Source organism: Petromyzon marinus, chromosome 52 (assembly GCF_048934315.1).
Source record: "Petromyzon marinus isolate PM22_M1 ecotype Great Lakes invasive population chromosome 52, UKy_Petmar_22M1.pri1.0, whole genome shotgun sequence".
NCBI lineage: Eukaryota > Metazoa > Chordata > Hyperoartia > Petromyzontiformes > Petromyzontidae > Petromyzon > Petromyzon marinus.
The window spans coordinates 8,157,332-8,177,358 of NC_133718.1; the positions used below are offsets into that span (position 1 = coordinate 8,157,332).

General features: G+C 51.3%; 1 protein-coding gene across 2 annotated transcripts in view; it reads left to right on the forward strand.

Annotated features, from left to right (window-relative positions):
• The window catches only part of LOC116953513 (uncharacterized), a 23,196-nt gene continuing 3,169 nt past the window's right edge, over positions 1-20,027 (forward strand). Inside the window, exons 1-7 of one of the 2 annotated variants that reach the window (XM_076075194.1) lie at positions 1-1,361; positions 7,811-8,096; positions 11,425-11,769; positions 12,134-12,537; positions 14,689-14,860; positions 17,878-18,247; positions 19,441-19,489. In XM_076075194.1, the coding sequence (XP_075931309.1) occupies positions 367-1,361; positions 7,811-8,096; positions 11,425-11,769; positions 12,134-12,537; positions 14,689-14,860; positions 17,878-18,247; positions 19,441-19,489 (2,621 nt within the window). In that variant the 5' untranslated portion in view covers positions 1-366. Of the gene's footprint in view, positions 1,362-7,810; positions 8,097-11,424; positions 11,770-12,133; positions 12,538-12,562; positions 14,861-17,877; positions 18,248-19,440; positions 19,490-20,027 lie in introns of those variants that run through there. The other variant, XM_076075195.1, reaches the window with a different exon arrangement.

A 20,027-nucleotide genomic window follows, 5' to 3' on the forward strand; every position in this document is an offset into this window, starting at 1 on the left:
AACACACGACAGACTATCCATCGCTTAGACAGGAAACTAAACACACGACAGACTATCCATCGCTTAGACAGGAAACTAAACACACGACAGATTATCCATCGCTTAGACAGGAAACTAAACACACGACAGACTATCCATCGCTTAGACAGGAAACTAAACACACGACAGATTATCCATCGCTTAGACAGGAAACTAAACACACGACAGATTATCCATCGCTTAGACAGGAAACTAAACACACGACAGATTATCCATCGCTTAGACAGGAAACTAAGCACACGACAGACTATCCATCGCTTCCCCCTTGCTGCCGTGCACGCTCGAGCGGTGTCAAGCGGCAGCTTTCCTGTTGCGATTTCGCGATCCATGCCACCGCGCGTGACTCAAACAATAAGTGGTTTCCTGGAAGTGTTCACCCTCTCGCACCACCCCCCCACACACAAACACACCCCACACACACACACACACCCCACACACACACACAAACACACCCCACACACACACACAAATACACCCCACACACACACACAAACACACCCCACACACACACACACCCCACACACACAAACACCCCTCACACACACACAAACACCCCCCACCCCCCCACACACACACACCACACACACACACAAACACACCCCACACACACACCCCCCACACACACAAACACCCCCCACCCCCCCCCACACACACACACCCCACACACACCCCACACACACCCCACACACACACCCCCCCCACACACAAACACACCCCACACACACACCCCACACACACACACACCCCACACACACACCCCACACACACACCACACACACCCCCACACACACACCCCACACACACACACACCACACACACACCCCACACACACCCCACACCCCACACACACCCCACACACACAAACACACCCCACACACACACCCCACACACACCCCCCACACACACACACACCCCACACACACACCCCACACACACACACACACACCCCCAAACACAAACACCCCCCCACACACACAAACACCCCACACACACCACACCGAACACACACACCACACCGCACACACACACACAAACACCCCACACACACCACACCGAACACACACACCGCACACACACACCCCACACACACACACCCCACAAACACCCCCACACACACACACCCCACACACACACCCCACACACACACAAACACACCCCACACACACACACACCCCACAAACACCCACACACACACACAAACACCCCCCACACACAAACACCCCACACACGCAAACACCCCCCACACACAGACACACAACGATCTGCCAACATCGCCGTCTCGGAAGTCAAAGGCAATCGGTGCAGCTGCCAGCGAAACCCAGGTAGGGTTGTGTGTGTACTACAGTGTGTGTGTACTACAGTGTGTGTGTGTGTACTACAGTCTGTGTGTGTGCTACTGTGTGTGTGTGTACCTGTGTGTGTAGTGTGTTAAAGTAGAGCGATAGTGTAGCGGTCAGCGCGTTGCGCTACGAACCCGGCGACCCGGGTTCGATTCCCGCTCACGGCCAACACCAGTGACGATTATCTTAACCAGTCCCGGGCCTCCCCTAGGTCGACTCAGCCTCAAATGAGTACCTGGTGCGGTGTGTAAACATTACCACTAGGGAGACAAAGGCGGCCGGGCGTGGTGCTGGCCACCCACCCTATCGTGTACCGTTCTGGCCTTCATAGGTGCTCGCTAACAGCACTTGCCCCTACAGTCTGTTAAGGCTATATCGGGGGTCTTTGATCTTCGTGAGTAGTCCTCTACTCAGGGCAGCAGACTGTCAAACAACAGGGTGTGGCTCTTCTTTTGAACAAAAGAATGAAGGGGGCGTGGGAGCGTGGTGGTGAGGTGTGGGAAGCTGTAAGCCCCAGGCTACTTTGGGCTCGCCTTCCCATCAACCGGAGGCGAGGAGTGGTGGTTGTGGTTACTTATGCCCCCACCGAAGACGAACATCCGTGGAGGGATGCAGGCAAAGCCGATGAGTCAGATGCGTTCTATGACCTCCTGTCACAGGTGCTGGCTAAAGTGGCCCCTAGGGATAGAGTAATCTTGTTGGGTGACTTCAATGCCGAGTTGGTCATGATGCTGGCACCTGGTCTGGAGTGATTGGAAGGCATGGGCCAGATCGGCTCAATAACAACGGTAGGAGGCTGCTAGATTTTTGTGCAGCCAATGGGCTTGTAATTACCAACATGCTGTTCTGGCATCGGTACATCCACACAACATCATGGATGCATGCCGGGTCCAAGCAAGAACATCTGCTGGACTACATACTGACGGACCAGCGGATGCGAGCCCATGTCCTTGACACCAGGACCTACCGTGGAGCTGATCTGCCCTCTGACCATCGACTAGTCATCTGTAAGATGCGCCTGCCATTCTTCCACTCCGGTGGTGGGTGTACACCCAGGACCCCATTCCAATCTAAGGTGGCCTGGTCTCAGCTGATTAAATTTGCAAGCAAGAATTTCATCATCGCTTGCGGCTGGGGTTGGCATCGTCCCCCACTCCTCCTGATGTCGAGGGTAAATGGGCGAGGTTTAGGACTGTGACTCATGCAGCTGCAATGGCTGTTTTGGGTACGCGGTCCAGACCTCCCCAGAGATCCTGGCTGACAGAGGTGTTCAGGATGGTTGAGAAAAAGCGACAGGCCCACTCTAATCGTCTACAGCATCCCACGTCAGAGAATGAGGAGGCTTACTGCAGCCTTCGCTCGGAGGTTCGGAGAGCCGTGACGCGTTGCAAGGATGGGTGATGGTCGTGGGTTCCTGAGGAGATGGAGTCTGCCTCAGTGGCCCGTGATCACAAATCCCTATTTAACTCCATAAAAAAGTAACCTGCAGCGCCACACCTATTACCATCATTAGGGGAAAAAACGGTGATCCAATCTCCGACTCCCAGGAACAGGTTTGCATATTTGTTGAGCATTTCTGTGAGGTCCTGGAGGAGGGGAAATCCCTCAGCCAGGAAAACATCGTGACACAAAGTGGGGATGACCCTGCTGAGGCTGCGGTGCCTCAAATATTGGAAGAAGTCACCCCCTGTGAGTGGGTGGCTGAGGTGCCATCTGTTGAGGAAGTACTGAAGGCGATCCAGAGTCTGAGACCAGGAAAGGCACCGGGCAGAGATGATCTCCCAAACGAAATGATAAGGGAGGGTGGCGTTTGTGCACAGACTGCCCTACGTGACATCATAACAACAGTCTGGACCACTGGACGGATTCCGCAGGACTGGAAGGATACCCCTCTTTAAGAAGGGGGACCGCACAGACTGTAACAACTACAGGGGAATCTCACTCCTCAGTGTGCCGGGAAAGGTCCTGGCAAGGATTATTCAACATCGCCTTGCTAGGCACGCTGAGGAGAGGCTTGCGGAGCCCCAATGCGGCTTCAGGATAGGGCGGTCCTACACAGATGCCATATTTTCTGTCCGTCTGCTACAGCAGAGGTGTAGGGAATTTCCACAAGCTCTACATCTCTGCTTTATTGACCTGGTCAAGGCCTATGATACCATCAGTAGGCCTGGGCTCTGGGTTGTTCTTCGTGCTTTCGGAGACCCTGACCCTCTGCTCACGATCATTAAGGACCCCCATGATGGTGAGCGGGCCCGGGTAAAACTACGTGGCCGGGAGTCAGAGCCATTCCCTGTACACCTTGGGGTGCGACAGGGATGTCCTCTGGCTCCCACATTATTTAACATCTATTTTGACCACGTAGTTCGTGAAGCCTTCAATAGCTGTATGGGGGGAATTTCCATTTGGTACAGATATAATGGGAGGCTGATCGATGCCCGGGTGCGGTCAAGGGATGGCTCCCTATTGGTCAATCACGTTACGTATGCCAATGATTTGGTAATTGCTGCTCATTCAGAGGAGGAGTTGGAGACGCTGCTGCTGAATCTGGATCGTGCCACGAAGAGGTGGGGCCTTACCATCAGCCCCACCAAAACTCAGCACCTGCCTGGGTATTTTGTACCATCGGACACTCCACCTCCACAACTCCTAATTGGTGATGGGGCAGTTGTGGAGAGAGTAGAGAGTTTCCCATACCTGGGCAGTGTGCTCATGACCGGCTCCGGTTTAATAGCAGAGGTCTCACTCCGAATCAGTCGAGCGGCAATATATTTTCATCGGTTGCGTAACGCTGTGTGGAAGCTACCTGGTCTGTCGCTCCGCACGAAGCTTCAGGTCTTCTCGGCCACGGTCATTCCCTCCCTTCTCTACGCTTGCGAAACGTGGACCCCCCTAATGGAGCATCTTCGCCAGTTAAAAACATTTAGGCTGGCCTGCCTACGATCCATTCTGGGTTTAACCAGGCTGGATTGTGTGAGGAGGTCACAAATCCTTCAAAGATCTGGGCAAAGTCCCATCGGTGAGCTCCTCCGGCAGGCAAGGCTGCGTTGGCTGGGTCATGCCCAGCCACCGCATGCCCAAACATCTTTTGTTCGGCCGGATAGAGGGGGCTAAACGAGCACGGCACAGGCTAGAGAAGAGATGGAGTGATGTGGTACAGGAGGATGTGGAGCTGAGTGGACTTGCCGATGACTGGTACCAGCGGTGTTAAGATCGGCCTCAGTGGAGGAGGCTCGTGAAGGACGCTGCTGCTACTGGGCAGTTGGAGGCAGTTGCCCTCCAACAACAACAGAGGGCGGAGGAGCGAAGCTCACAACAACGAGCGGAGCGCCGGGTGGCTAAAGCACAGCAAGTTGGCACAATAGGGGGCACAGGTGGTGCATCAGCCAGTCATCTCAGTCATCTCAGTCAGTCGACCCGTGGCACCTGGGTCTGCCCCGTGACCTGTTGCCAGCGGGCGTTCGACATTTCACGTGGCCTCAAGGTGCACATGGCCTGGCACAAGCATCGTGGTGACGTCACCGTCACTTAGTGGCGAATGGCGGTTGTTGTGGTGTAGTGGTTAGCGCGCTACGCTACGAACCCGGCGACCCGAGTTCGATTCCCGCTCACGGCCAACACCAAGTGACGATTATCTGAACCGGTCCAGGGCCTCTCCTAGGTAGACTCGGCCTCAAATTAGTACCTGAGCCTGTTACAGGCTGTTGGGGCAGAACTTTTATTTTTTATTCTTCTTGATAAGCAGACCGCGGCGAACTCGTTTACGCTCCTCTATAAAAGGCAACGTCGCTCACCGCCCCCGAACTCACGTGGACGGCTCTCACTTGAGTTCAACTTCTGTGTCGCGTGCAACATCGCGTCCTCCTCTCTGCAAGCTCGGATGCACGCGATTTAAAGTGTGTGGAGTGAGTGTGTATAAAACAACAAAATTCTCACGACGTTTCGACTGCAACACAAGCAATCATCATCAGGTGTGAAAACCACAACAAGAAAATTTGAAAAAAGTGGCGGTTATTTTTAACGTTAGCACCACGGAGAGCGATTTGGCAGTTTGTTCAGATGGACGAGTCCATCTATGTTCGGAAAAGAGGAGGGGGGAGACGAAAATAATGGATGCGGTCTGAAAGCCACCGTAAGCGTGAACAATCAATTAAGACCCGAAATGGTTGATCAAATCCTTCCAATGATTGCTAAGCCAGAATCCATCTTCTCGGTTGAAATTGTCTCTGTGTTTGTATATAGACTCACGCAGAGACCCATAGACTCACGCAGAGACCCATAGACTCACGCAGAGACCCATAGACTCACGCAGAGACCCATAGACTCACGCAGAGACCCATATGATTCACACAGAGACCCATAGACTCACACCGAGACCCATATAGACTCACGCAGAGACCCATAGACTCACGCAGAGACCCATAGACTCACGCAGAGACCCATAGACTCACACAGAGACACATAGACTCACACAGAGACCCATAGACTCACACAGAGATCCATAGACTCACACACATACCCATACACTCACAGAGACCCATAGACTCACACAGAGACCCATAGACTCACACAGAGACACAGAGACTCACACAGAGACCCATAGACTCACACAGATACACAGAGACTCACACAGAGACCCATAGACTCACACAGAGACCCATAGACTCACACAGAGACACAGACTCACACAGAGACCCATAGACTCACACAGAGATCCATAGACTCACACAGAGACCCATAGACTCACACAGATACCCATAGACTCACACAGAGACCCATAGACTCACACAGAGACACAGAGACTCACACAGAGACCCATAGACTCACACAGAGACACAGAGACTCACACAGAGACCTATAGACTCACACAGATACACATAGACTCACACAGAGACCCATAGACTCACACAGAGACCCATAGACTCACACAGAGACACATAGACTCACACAGAGACCCATAGACTCACACAGAGATCCATAGACTCACACAGAGACCCATAGACTCACACAGATACCCATAGACTCACACAGAGACCCATAGACTCACACAGAGACACAGAGACTCACACAGAGACCCATAGACTCACACAGAGACACAGAGACTCACACAGAGACCCATAGACTCACACAGAGACACATAGACTCACACAGAGACCCATAGACTCACACAGAGACCCATAGACTCACACAGAGACACATAGTTCTCCTTCCCCCGCACCTCTGATTAGCACGGTTGGCTACGTAAGGTGCGAAAAATAAAGTTTAACATACGTACATGAATAGAGATAATAATAGGGGTTTTCCCCTTTTTTCTGGCAACAAAACTGAAACCTTTTTACAAGGATTCATGTCTGCATTAACTGATTGGTCCACACCAAGGGACGGCTTTCTTTTGAGCCTCGACCCAATTGGTACGCCTTTTGGCATCATCTGGTCGAGCACCAATTGGGTCGAGGCTCAAAAGAAAGCCATCCCTTGGTGTGGACCAATCAGTTTCAAGGACAACGCATATATTATCATAGTATGTTTTTTGTTTGAATTTTGACTGCAGGTATTGTGGTTAATGCAGACATGAACCCTTGTAAAAAGGTTTCAGTTTTGTTGCGAGATAAAAGGGGAAAAACCCTATTATTACATTTTGGTACTGGCAAAGGAGGTCTAATGATGAATAGAGATGTTTAGGCAGTTCTGGTGCTCACTTTTGTGTCAATGGTTCGCTCTCCGCAGCTCCCTGCAACGGACCGCGTACACGTGCACCGAGTTCAACATGCACACCGCTGTCGGTCAGGTGGCCATCCTCATTCAGGAACAAACAATGACCAGTCCCTGCCGCTGTTAAAATCTGTGTTGGGCTGGCAGCGATTGATCTGTTACCGAGATCTGACTTGGAAATGTTGAACCGGATTTGGTCTGTGGCGAAAGGTTGCAATCCCAATGCACGTGCACGCGACGCACGTACGTACGTTGAACTTCTTTCGCGCCGCACGGAGCCAACCGTGCTCGTCGGAGGTGCGGGGGTAAGGACGACGAACTGAGCGCAGGTCTGTGGATCTGGGGGGTGCCAAACAGCTTTCACGCCCGTCGGATTCATGTGGAGCTGCGTTATACAAAACTAGAGTGCCCCCTCCCCCCACCCCCTCCCATCGCCGGCATGTGGCTGACTGCGTGCTTATTAAAGAGAAGGGCTGATGAATTTCGCCAAATGTGAATTTGGTTCTCAAAAGTCGCTGTTTAACTTGTTTTAACATTTTAAACCAGAAACCGCATCCTCTTTTGGCAGTTTTAATTGCGGGGGACAACATTTTTTTAGGGGGTTTGGGATTTTCGTTCCATAAAAGTAGCAGTCAAAACCGCTTCTTCGCTGCGATTTTTTTTCTGTTTGCTAAGTTTATTCACAAGCGCGCACACGTGTTGTTGTTGTTGTTGTCTGACAGCATGTCAAAGGACTCGCGTTCTGAAGAGAGCTCCCGGAATGTTTGGAACGCCACAGCGGATGGCCACCTCCCCAGGCAGGCTTTCAACACCTTCGAGGAAGATCCAGAGCAGACCGAGGCAACGGCACTTCCACCGTGCCCGGCCATGATGTACAGCCTGGTCAACTACCGCAACTTGAGCCCCGCAGTGGTCCTGCACCCGAGTCTGGAGGGCACGACACAGCAGCAAACCCCACGACACCACCACCACCTCCACCACGATCCTCACCATGAGCATTACGATACGGTGAGCACTGCGTGGGAAATCCGTGCGAACGCGACAGCGTCTCTCTTTGGCCCCGATGCATGCAACAAGAATGCCACCCGTCGGCTGAGCAGTGTGCCACAATGTTGAGTTGTTAAACACGCAGTAGGCTTTCGTGACCAATATTATCATTAAGATATGTGGTGTGTGTTCGCTTCATAAACAGTGGCCGGTTTTTGTCACACACGTAGAAGGCATGAGAATTCAACATCCACGATAGAGGTTTTATTGGGTGAGATCGAGTAAGTATAAATGTGTTGTTAAACCCGCCATAACCAATTAGTAAGGTTTGCCAATTCGTTACTAGTTCAGCACACACTGGTGTGTTGGAGAGTAAACCCACAACACTTACTCTCCAACACACCGGCTAGTGCTGTACTAGTAACGAATTGGCATGTTTTGCTCACGTGACAAACCTTACTAATTGGCTGTGTGTCGGGTGGTGACGGGTTTAACGACACATTTATATTTACGCGATCTAACAAACAAAAAACCTCTATCGTGGATGTTGAATTCTCATGGCTTCCACGTGTGTGACAAAAACCGCCCACTGTTTATCAAGCGAACACACACCGCTTCCAAGCCCGCCCGCCCGCCCGCCAAGCCTTTCGCCACCGCTTGTCAACCTCAAGGGAGTCACCGGCCACTCTTAGCTGTCATGATGTCAAGGGTTGCGGGAGGTTTCAATTGGTACCGTGGACATTACTTTGTGGGCCCGGTGTTTCAAGCTGCTCCCCGCCTTGTGTCCTGACACCGCATGCATCGCGTCGATGGCGTAATGATGGGCGTCCTAATGGGTGGAAAGGCTCAGCGAGCCTCGCAGGGGGAGGGGGGGAGGCCCTCTTTGATTGAGAATCATTCAACAAATAATTTGGCGACGCTGCGTCGGAAATGGTACTCACGAGCCACTAAAGAACAAAACAACTCAAATACTTTCATCATTCTATGGTTCGAAAAAATAATAACAATCAAATAATGAAAATAAAGTGAATTAAAAAATTATACAGATATCACGACGTTTCGATCGCAACACAAGCAATCGTCATCAGGAGACGATCGCTTGTGTTCCGATCGAAACGTCATGGTATTAGTTGTTTATTCACTTTATTTTTATTATTGTTTTGTTATTATTTTTTCGATCTACATGACTTTACCGAAAGAACCATAGAATATGAATTCCTGCAGTCACGAAAGATTTAAGTCAAAATGTACACTTTCATCAACAACACTGTGGCCTTAAAAGTAAAAAATAAATAGGTCATATTTTGGCAGTGGTATTTTACGTGCAATGACGAAGTGCCATTGTCCAAAATGTGGGCGATTATGTTTCTTCTTAAGGCCACAACGCGCTATTTATAAATGTGTTGATTTAAAAAAATATATATGATTGAGAAGATTTGTGCATTGGAATCTTGCGCGTGTACAGAATTGTTGAGCAGGTGTCGTGACGGGCACGGCAAGATCCGACCGTGTCCGCCCAGTGCTTGCTGAGCGGCATTGCCTTCCCGTTGCCGGACGAATGCATTAATAAGGTCGCACTTATGACATACAAAGTGCTCGCCACAAATGAACCACGATCACCTCGCTGATCTCGTCAATGAGCATGAACCATCATCACGCGAACTCCGCTCATCCTCGCAGTAGCAGCAGCCAGCGGCTTTTGGCTGCTCGCCATCGAACAAAGGCGGCGGTCACCGCGTCGCGCGGCGCTTTCAGATGCGCTTCTGCGGCCGTCTGGAACGCTCTTCCCTTCCAATATGAAGAAGCCACTGGAGCTATGCACTTTTAAATCATCATCTAGATTATAAAGTATTAAAGCTTTCGTGACTGCATAAAATTACTCATTGTTTTTTTCGGTAAAGTCACGTAAGTAGAAATACATACATACATCATCTAGATTGACAAACTCATTTCTTTAGAACAGCTTTTTGTGTCATTAGACCTCTTTTGCCAGTACCAAAATATAATAATAATAGGGTTTTCCCCTTTTTTCTGGCAACAAAACTGAAAGAAAGCCGTCCCTTGGTGAGAACCAATCAGTTTCAAGGACAATGCCAATATATTATCATTGTGTGTTTTTTATATTCTTAGTTTTTTCGGTATATTCTTAGTTTTTTTTATGTAATGTGTTGAAACGGACCTGGATCTTGTGTTCTGGTTCCGTCTGTAAAAGATGTGATTCCGGACATACAATACCCTGGTGTCTACAAACTAAGTTGCCTCTGTGGTAGTAGTTACATTGGAGAAACCAAACGCCATGTCTCGGACCGCATTTGTGAACATAAAGCAGACCTTAAACACGGTAGGACCAACACCTCGGCCGTAGCAGATCATTGTTCTAATTCAGTAGGCTCACATGCCATTGACTTTTCCAAGACAGAGGTTCTTTGTAAGCCATCTGGCTTCCATGAGAGATTCGTTCATGAGGCTATCCACATATACAAGCACAGAGACAATTTCAACCGAGAAGATGGATTCTATCTTAGCAATCATTGGAAAGATTTGATAAACCATTTCAGTTCTTAATTGATTGTTCACGCTTACAGTGGCTTTCAGACAGCATACATTATAAAAAATTTCGTCTCCCCCCTCCTCTTTTCAAAATATAGATGGACTGGTCCTGGGCAAAATGCCAAATCGCAGCGCGTGACGCTAACGTTTTATATAAATAAATAAATGCGCCGTTTAAAAATAAATTTATGCAAACCGACACACCTGAAGATGACCGTTTGAGTTATGGTCGAAACGTCGTGAGAATTTTTTTTATTGTTTTATATATATTTTATTATTTTGTTGTTTCTCTTCAACGTGACTTTACCGAAAAAACTGAGAATATGAATTACTGCAGTCACGAAAGCTTTAAATCAAAATTTAGTGTGTTTTTTTGTTTGCATTTTGACTGCAGGTATTGTGGTTAATGCAGACATGAATCCTCGTAAAAAGGTTTCAGTTTTGTTGCCAAAAAAAGGGGGAAAACCCTATAATTATTATTATTATAGCTTTTTGTGTGTTCGTGTTGTCGTCCTTCCACCCCACACCTCTGATCAGCAGCACGGTTGGCTACGTACGGTGCGAAAGAAGTTCAACGTGCAGACACGTACATGCTCCCGAATCAGGCATAACATTGCCAATAGCAGGTTGAATATTGTACACGAAGCCCAATTTAGGTTGATTCGACTCGCGCGACAGCAAGTTCACTTATCAAGCGGCATCGGTGTACACGGGGCAGGCATCTGGGGTACTGGGTATACATTGCTGTGTTTCGGCCGTTCCGCTGCTCACTCTTGCGTGTACGGTTCCCTCCGCGCAGCTCCCTGCAACGACCGTGTACGAGTGCCCGGGCCTTCCCATCGCCTACTCCTCCGTCGCCTTCTGCCGCCGTCCTTCACTCGAAGCGCGCACGTCCGTGGCTTCTTCGTTCGACAGCGGCGACTCCTCCTTCTCCAGCGGCGACGACGCTCTCCCCTCCGCACACTACCAGAACGTGGAGATGGTGGGCACGACGGCCATGGGCGCTACGGCCGACACCTTCCTGCGGTCGAACGATCGCGACGATGCGCCACCGCCGCCGCCACCCGGACGATGGACGAGGCTAGCAGCCAAAGTCAGGGATGGCGATGGGGTCAGGGATGATGATGGGACGGCAGCGACGGAGGTGAGACGCGTGGTGATGACGATGATATTCTTTGGTCTTTCGGTAAAGTCACGTAGATAGGGTCAAACTATCTACGTGACTTTACCGGAAGACCCAATAATATGAATTCCTGCAGTCACGAAAGCTTTAAGTCAAGATGATGATGATGATGCGGCAGTTTTGACCGCAGGTTCATTCCGCTCAGTAATTTTTTCCTCCTCCTCTCCGATTTCTATTCGCTTCAAGGCCACGCTCCGTTGTTACGTTATCGCTTTGCGTTATTGTTGCTGGCCCCGGTCACTCTCGCTCATGAGGCTATCCTCGTCTCTCGCCTTCTCACCTGGCCCAACATCCCCCCCACCCCCCCGCCCCACCTCATTTGCAGGCGGCGACGGACCGCGGCCGCTGCGTCGCGATCGGCGGAGCCCACGGGACGCCCGAGTGGCTGGACGACCCCGCGCGCTTCACGTGCGCCGTCAGCGCGCCCTCCAAGCGGAGCAAGTTCGGCGGCATCAAGAGCTACCTGGCCTACGAGCTCACGACGTCGTCGTCGTCGGCGGCGGCGGCGGCGGCGGCCGACTCGCCGGCCCCCTCGCCCGTGTGGCGCCGCTACAAGCAGTTCGCGTGGCTGCGGGCGCGCCTCGAGGAGAAGTTCCCCGCCGTGGTGGTGCCGCGGCTGCCCGGGACGCTGCCCGCCGCGGCGCGCTACGCGCCCGAGTGCGTGCGGCGACGCGTGGGCGAGCTCTCGCTGTGGCTGGAGCACGTCACGGGCCACCCCGCGCTCGCCGGGTGAGACACGGAGCGGCGGTGGCAGTGCCGGATTAAGCTCGTGCGGGGACCTGTGGCATATGTCATAAAGGGGCCCTAAATTAAAAAAAAAATATTAAAACACTAATTTTTTACTTGCATAGTAAAGTAATTGTATTTTTTCATTTTATATAAGGCCAGATAATACGACAAATGGCTAACCTTAAACACCCAGTCGTTCATAAAAGTCGAAGGCAGTATAGTACTATAGTAATAGAGCAAGTGCAGAATCACTGAACCGGAATTGATAGCTTGAAAACATTTAGCACGGGGCCCTTGAAAGTGCGGGGCCCGTAGCTACTACACGTGTGGCTACTACACGTGTAGCTACTACACGTGTAGTACGTAATAGCTACACGTGAAGTATGCCGCGTTCTTCTTGCAGAAGGCATCCCAGGGCACTTGACAGTAAAAACTCTTTACAATAACAAAAAACCACGGGCCAATTCATCCAGCTCAAGAGTAATCTCATGCAAACAAACACTGCATACAAAAACAAGACGAGGTTTTACACTTTCTGGCAATAAAACAATTGTGTTAAGATGTTCAAACACAAAATATAAACGTTTTGCAAGGAATCAAGTCTACTGCATGAACCACGCCTTACACTTGTGGTGAACATGCAAACACAACATTCTCTGATAATAATGCCTGCATTGTCTTTGAAACTGGCCTACACCAGAGACAGCCTTCTGCATGGCTGAGTCTCACCAGCGTCAGACCACAGAACACCAATTAGCGAACAACACAAAGACAACGCACGATCAGAGCATTTCTAGTTGCGGGGTGAGCAGCCATACCGTATTCGCATTTTACATTTCACTTCAAAGATTCTCTCTGTGCTTGCAGAGGCGCACAGTTACCGAGACCCTCGCCGCTCCTGATATCAGGCGACTTCTCAAAACCGCCACAAGTTCAGCACTTTCGCTGATCTCAAGGGGGTGACTGTCAGCCACAATAAAGTATCAACAATTCCGTTAAATACACCGTAAACCTCGATCACCCGCGGGTATTTTCCCATCGCGGATTTCACCGTTTGCGCCACGCTTGTCGAGGTTCCAGGGTCCGCCGGTCGCGACACCCTGCGGATCGACCGTTCGCGATCGATCGCGAGATTCCTGTGCAGGGCGCATCGTGAAGAATCGCGAAGTCTCTCCTCCCATAACGAGGTAGTTGCCTTGCTGAGGAACGCCGCGTTATGGGAAAAATCGCGTTGTCGTAAAATAATATCATGGTAAAGCACGGTCCGCGATAACACGTCAGATGCGTACGTCGGCTGAACAGAGGCTGGGGCGTGTGGGTAGTGTCTAGACACATCCAGCAGCATCCCAATAACTTGTTGTGTGATGCTCCGCCGGGGCAGCCGTACGACCGCTTATCCCGACTCGCGCGAAGTGGTTCGCTCAACCGCGTTATATCTGATTCGCGTCCGCGTTACAAACAAACAAAAACGCGTTCCCTACTACACCCGTGGCGTTACGGGAGAAGGGACCAGTCTCTACAAGTACTCTTTAACTGTGCTACTCGCGATGATGCTGCCGCACAGAAGAAGGACACGCACGACGCCTCGGCTCAAATCTTGTCTGCCACGCAGCACATTCAAGAGCCGAATGGCTCACAGGGCTATACCAAATAAATGAAAACTGAAACTGAAACCATTGCGGGTTCGAGGTCACAGCGGTCTTCCCAGCGTCCCCTGAGGGTGGATCGAGGTTCTCCGCCCGCGATATTTCTTCCTACATTGTACTTGTTCCCCCCCCCCCCCCCCATTGTATACACTTACTGCACACGTGACATTTAACGCCGTGGAAATTTGTGATCGTTTTCAACGTACAAAGTACTTCCTGTCTCACGTTTGCGTTCACGTAGGATAGCAAAAGAAAGGGGTGGGTGTCGTCTTAGGAACCGTGAATCAAACCCCTACTTTTCACATTTGCCTTCGAGTTTGCGGATCGCCACAATTCCCCAAGGACTTAAACCCGCGCAATGGGGGGAGGGCCACGAGATCTTCGGCGCGTTCAGGCGCAAACCTGAACTTTCAACGCGAATCCTGAACGCGCGCGTACACGAAGCGAAACGGGAAAAAAAACCCACCACCACCACTCCACCCCCAACCCCCGAACGGCGCCGCAGGTGCGACGTCTTGCGGCACTTCTTGACGTGCGGCGACAACGTGGAGGAGTGGAAGGGCGGCAAGCGGCGCGCCGAGCGAGACCGCGACGTGGGCCACAGCTTCTACCTCGGCGTTGACGTCCGATGCGCCGCCGACCTGCAGCACGCGGAGGAGCTGGCCAAGTCCATGAAGGTCGCGCACCGCAAGCGCACAGCACAGCACGCACAGCACGCACAGCACAGCACGCACGCACAGCACAGCACAGCACGCACGCACAGCACAGCACAGCACGCACAGCACAGCACGCACAGCACGCAAGCACGCACAGCACGCACAGCACAGCACGCACGCACAGCACGCACGCACACGCACAGCACGCACGCACAGCACGCACGCACAGCACAGCACGCACAGCACGCACGCACAGCACGCACGCACACGCACAGCACGCACGCACAGCACGCACGCACAGCACGCACGCACCGCAAGCACACGCACAGCACACACGCACAGCACACACGCACGCACCGCAAGCGCACGCACGCACAGCAGCAGCAAGCCAAGCCAGGCGGCCTTTTTTATTTTTGTTAACCTGTTAAGGAGTCCCAGCCCCCTGACCCCCTGTAGGGTGAGAAGTCTTGAATTTGGAACTTTATTACGTCTTCAGCGAGTGAACGCTTTGGCGAATTAGAGTCGATCATCGATTAATTATCTACTCGGGCTGCTTCCAACATGATCTGGCGGTCCCGGGCCGATCCGGCGAAACATTCAAAGCCGCTTGCGAAGGCTGTGAACCAGTCCGATGATGGTCAACCACACGTGGTGGTTGTTGTTGTTCTAACAAGCGCGTGGTGGTACTGCTGCGTACATCACCACATGCAGACTCTTCGAGATTGGAATGGTAAGTACGGTACAGTAAATACGGTAACTTTTTTACAGTAGGATATTTATTTTTGTCTATTTGTATGATTATTTGTGTCAATTTCAAATAGTAATTACATTTAAATCATAATTTAAAAAACACAATACTTAAAAACACAACATTATACAACAGTGTGCAAAAATAAGTTGCCTTAAATAATGATTGACTAATTGTCCGACGTTTTTGGAAATCCGGCGCAACCTTCCCCCCCAAAGGCCACCAGATAATCGATGACCGCCTGGACTCCGAGCCCCACCTCTATCTGCTCCTTTAACCCCCTTCTCTTTCCGTCCTGGGATGTTCCCCCGCGAAGCTCCACCAATCCCCTTAGTTTCCCCACAACGGTCTCACCCCAACCGACAAATCCACTGCTGGATGAAGACCACTAAGGCTACTTGCTGCGAGCTGCAAGATCAGCCCAATCCCTTGCGGTTAACCCCTCCTTTCTACAGACGCCACCAGATGCCACAGATGCATTCTCTACCCCGTGCATGCCCGGTCTGTCTGGAGAGCGTTTTAAGATCCATTTGACGATACTAATTACTGTAAAACATTCAAAGTCGTGGTCAGGGGCCCTGCCATCCTGTCCCTCAAGTTGTGTCGCTGTGGTATTAGTCGCACGCAGTTTTTTTTTATTCCATTGATTCATATCGATGCTTGTGCCCACGATACATGCGGCGTTGCGTCGTGAGTGTAAAAAAACGAATTGTTTAAAACTTGTGCAAAAAGTATGTTAGCGTTATCAAGCAACGTGACTTTACCGAAAGAGCTAAGAATATGAACGTCACGTTGAAGGGAAACAATAAAATAAAATAATAAAATATTATTATTTTATTGTTTCCCTTTACCGAAAGAGCTAAGAATATGAACCTGTGGATCCTTCCGTGCACTCAATCCATAAGCGAGCTGTGCGTGTGTGCGTGTGTGCAGTCACGTTTCCCTTTAAGGCGGTGGCTCTTAACCTGGGGTGCGAGATGGTAAATCATCTAAACACAAAATAAGGACGGGCATGTCAGTACAGCGACTTTGTGTCATCAAACCCCGATGTATTTATTCACGTAAAAATGTTAACGACGGAGAATCCAAGGGGGTATAAGGCTGCAGTAAAGGTTAAGAACCCGCTGCCTAAAGGAAACTAAAACTGTGCCCTAAACATCCTTGGCAGACAAGAGATGACAACGCCATTGGATTGGCGAGTCTAATCGATATCCCTGGCAGGAAGGCATAGTGCCATCCCAACCTTTGTTCATAGAAATCAGCAGCACGCTACGGGCCCCGCACTTTCAAGGGCCCCACGCTAAATGCTGTCAAGCTATTAATTCCGGTTCAGTGATTCTGCACTTGCTCTATTACTATAGTACTATACCGCCTTCAACTTTAATGAACGACTGGGCGTTTAAGGTTAGAGATTTGTCGTATTATCTGGCTGTATAGCAAATGAAAAAATACAATTACTTTATTATGCAAGCTAAAAATGTATGTCTTTTAATATTTGCTTGTGTTTTTTTTATTTAGCCCCCCTTTATAACATATGCGAAAGGCCCCGCACTTGCTTCATCCGGCACTGTGTGGGACCGTTCGGGTCAGAGATCACGGTGTTTTGGGGGCATCCCCACCGTGATTCGTGGCCAATAAGCCTCGTTGGAGAACGATCGGGAATGTGAAGGAGCTGTCACCTGGTTGAAAGAGATGGCCGCACTCAATGCTGAGTAATCATTCATGTTCGATAAAATCATCGGGCAGTGAATGTGATTAACTACAACCAGCCTCATCTGGCTGACGCCTGCGAAACCGTCACGGTACTTGAATTGTAAATGTTGTGGGGTTACTAATTGGCTGTGTCGGGTGGTGGCAGTGTTTTCATGATACATTCATATTTTTGCGAACTAACCCAAAAGAACAAAAACAACTCTTATGGATAACGTTGGTCGCGAAAGCTGACTACTGCGTGTTAAACTGCGCTGTTGACCGATTGTGTCATTTCAAAAAAACGACTTTGCAGGACCGTGCGGGAAGGCAACAACGGAGGGAGGGAGGGAGGGTGGCCTTCATCCGACACCGCTTTACCTTTCCTATACTTGGCACCGCTATTGTTTTTTTAATTGTCTGTTGGTGAAACTTTCTGACCCGCCCCGTGCTGCACATCTGCACAAACAAAAAAAAAGCTTTACAGCTCATCGAATTCCTCCAATGTAAAAAATCAAGATTGAGATGCGTAACGTTGACGGTAACGACGAAGGGACAATCACCAGAACGTGGCACCTCGCTGCTCTGCCTCGGCTCACAGCTGTTCCACGTGAACGCGGAGAGCAGCATGGCTGAGCTGCGCCACGCCACGTGGCAGGCGGTGTCGCAGTGGCGCGACGGTGGCCGCCGCTCCTACGAGCGCCTGGCGCTGGCGCTGAACCAGCTGGGCGCCACCTTCTCAGCGCTGGCCACGCTGCCGGGTCCGCCCGCCGCCGCCGCCGGAGGTGGCGGTGGAGGTGGCGGGCTCGGCCTGCTGGGCACCGCGCTGGTCCAGGCAGGGAACGCCATCCGAGCGGCGGGGCTAGCGGCGACCGCGCACGCCAGAGCCGACACGGAGCCGCTGAACGAGGCCGTGACCTTCTACGGCGGCCTCACCTGCGGCCTCCCCGAGCTCCTCAAGCTGCACAACAGTGAGGCCTTTCTGGGAGACGAGGGCGGGCGGGCGGGCGGGCGGGCGGGTGGCGACGTCGCGCTGGGGCGAGGTTTGAGGTCTCTCCCCCCTGGACACGAAACGAGAGCTGCGGCTTGCGTACAAAATTGTCTGGCGCGTGTCGTGACGGTGCCACTGCAAGAGCGCACCGCTCAACCGAGTCTCGGGGGTGGCTCTTTTGGTTGAGAAGATTCAACAAATAATTTGGCGACGCTGCGTCGGTAACGGTGTACACGAGTACGGAGAACAAAACAACTCCAACACTTTATCGACCACACTGCGGCCTTAAAAGTAAAACAAAAATATATAAAATAGGTCACTTTTTGGCAATGGGCTTTTATGTGCAATGCCCAAAACAGTGATTATTACGTGTTTCCTCTTAAGGCCACAACGGGTTATTGATAAATATGTTGAGTTAAGAAAAAAATATCGTTGAGAATATTCCTTGCATTGAAATCTTGCGTGTACAGAATTCTTGAGCACGTGTCGCGACGGGCACCGTGTCCGCCCAGTGCTTGCTGAGCTGCATTGGCTTCCCGTTGCCGGACGAATGCAGCGTTATAAAGTAATGCTCGTTGCACGCAAAGCGCTCGCCACAAATGAACCACGATCACCTCGCTGATCTCGTCAATGAGCATGAACCATCGTCACGCGAACTCCGCTCATTCTCGCAGCAGCCAGCGGCTTTTAGCTGCTCGTCATCGAACAAAGGCGGCGGTCACCGCGTCGCGCGTCGCTTTCAGATGCGCTTCTGCGGCCGTCTGGAACGCTCTTCCCTTCCGATATTAAGAAGCCACTGGAGCTGTGCACTTTTAAATCATCATCTAGATCGACAAACTCACTTCTTTGGAACTGCTGTTTTTGTGTTTAAGTTTGTGGTCCTTCCCTGGCACCTCCAATTAGCACGGTTGACTGCGTACGGTGCAAAAGAAGTTCAACATACACACCTAGCCATTCAAATACGAGCCTGAGCCGTCGAGCCAAGTGGTGAGTAGTAGTGGTCCCATTCCACGTGCATCTTGGGTCAACCTTCCCATCTGTGAGACTAAAACCGGGACTGTGTGACGAGTGTAGCGATTGGCGCGCTGCGCTACGGCCGCGCTAGAATTAACAGCACTTGCCTCAAAAATCTATGGAGGCTATGCGGGTGACCTTTGTCATTGTCCCTGGCAGGCGCGCTGTCACGGGCCAAGGACACACAGAAGCGGCGTGCGGCCGGCAGGTAGAGAGTGCGCCTTTGCCTCCACACCACACTTCATCATCACCTCCACCACCATCACTCCCGTATCGTGCCTCATCTGGTATACCCACTCACTCACCAACCCACACACCCATGCACTCACTCACCAACCCCTCACTCACCAGCCCACTCATCAACCCACTCACTCGCCCCACTCACCAATCCACTTGCTCACCAACTCATTCACTCACTCACCTTACTCACCAACCCACTTGCTCATCAACCCACTCACCAACCCAGCCACTCACCACCCTACTCACTCATTCACTCCACTCACCAACCCCTCACTCACCAGCCCACTCACTCACCCCACTCACCAACCCGCTCGCTCACCAACCCCTCACTCACCAGCCCACTCATCAACCCACTCACTCACCCCACTCACCAACCCGCTCGCTCACCAACCCACTCGCTCACCAACTCGCTCACTCACCCTACTCACCAACCCACTTGCTCATCAACCCACTCACCAACCCAGCCACTCACCACCCCACTCACTCATTCACCCCACTCACCAACC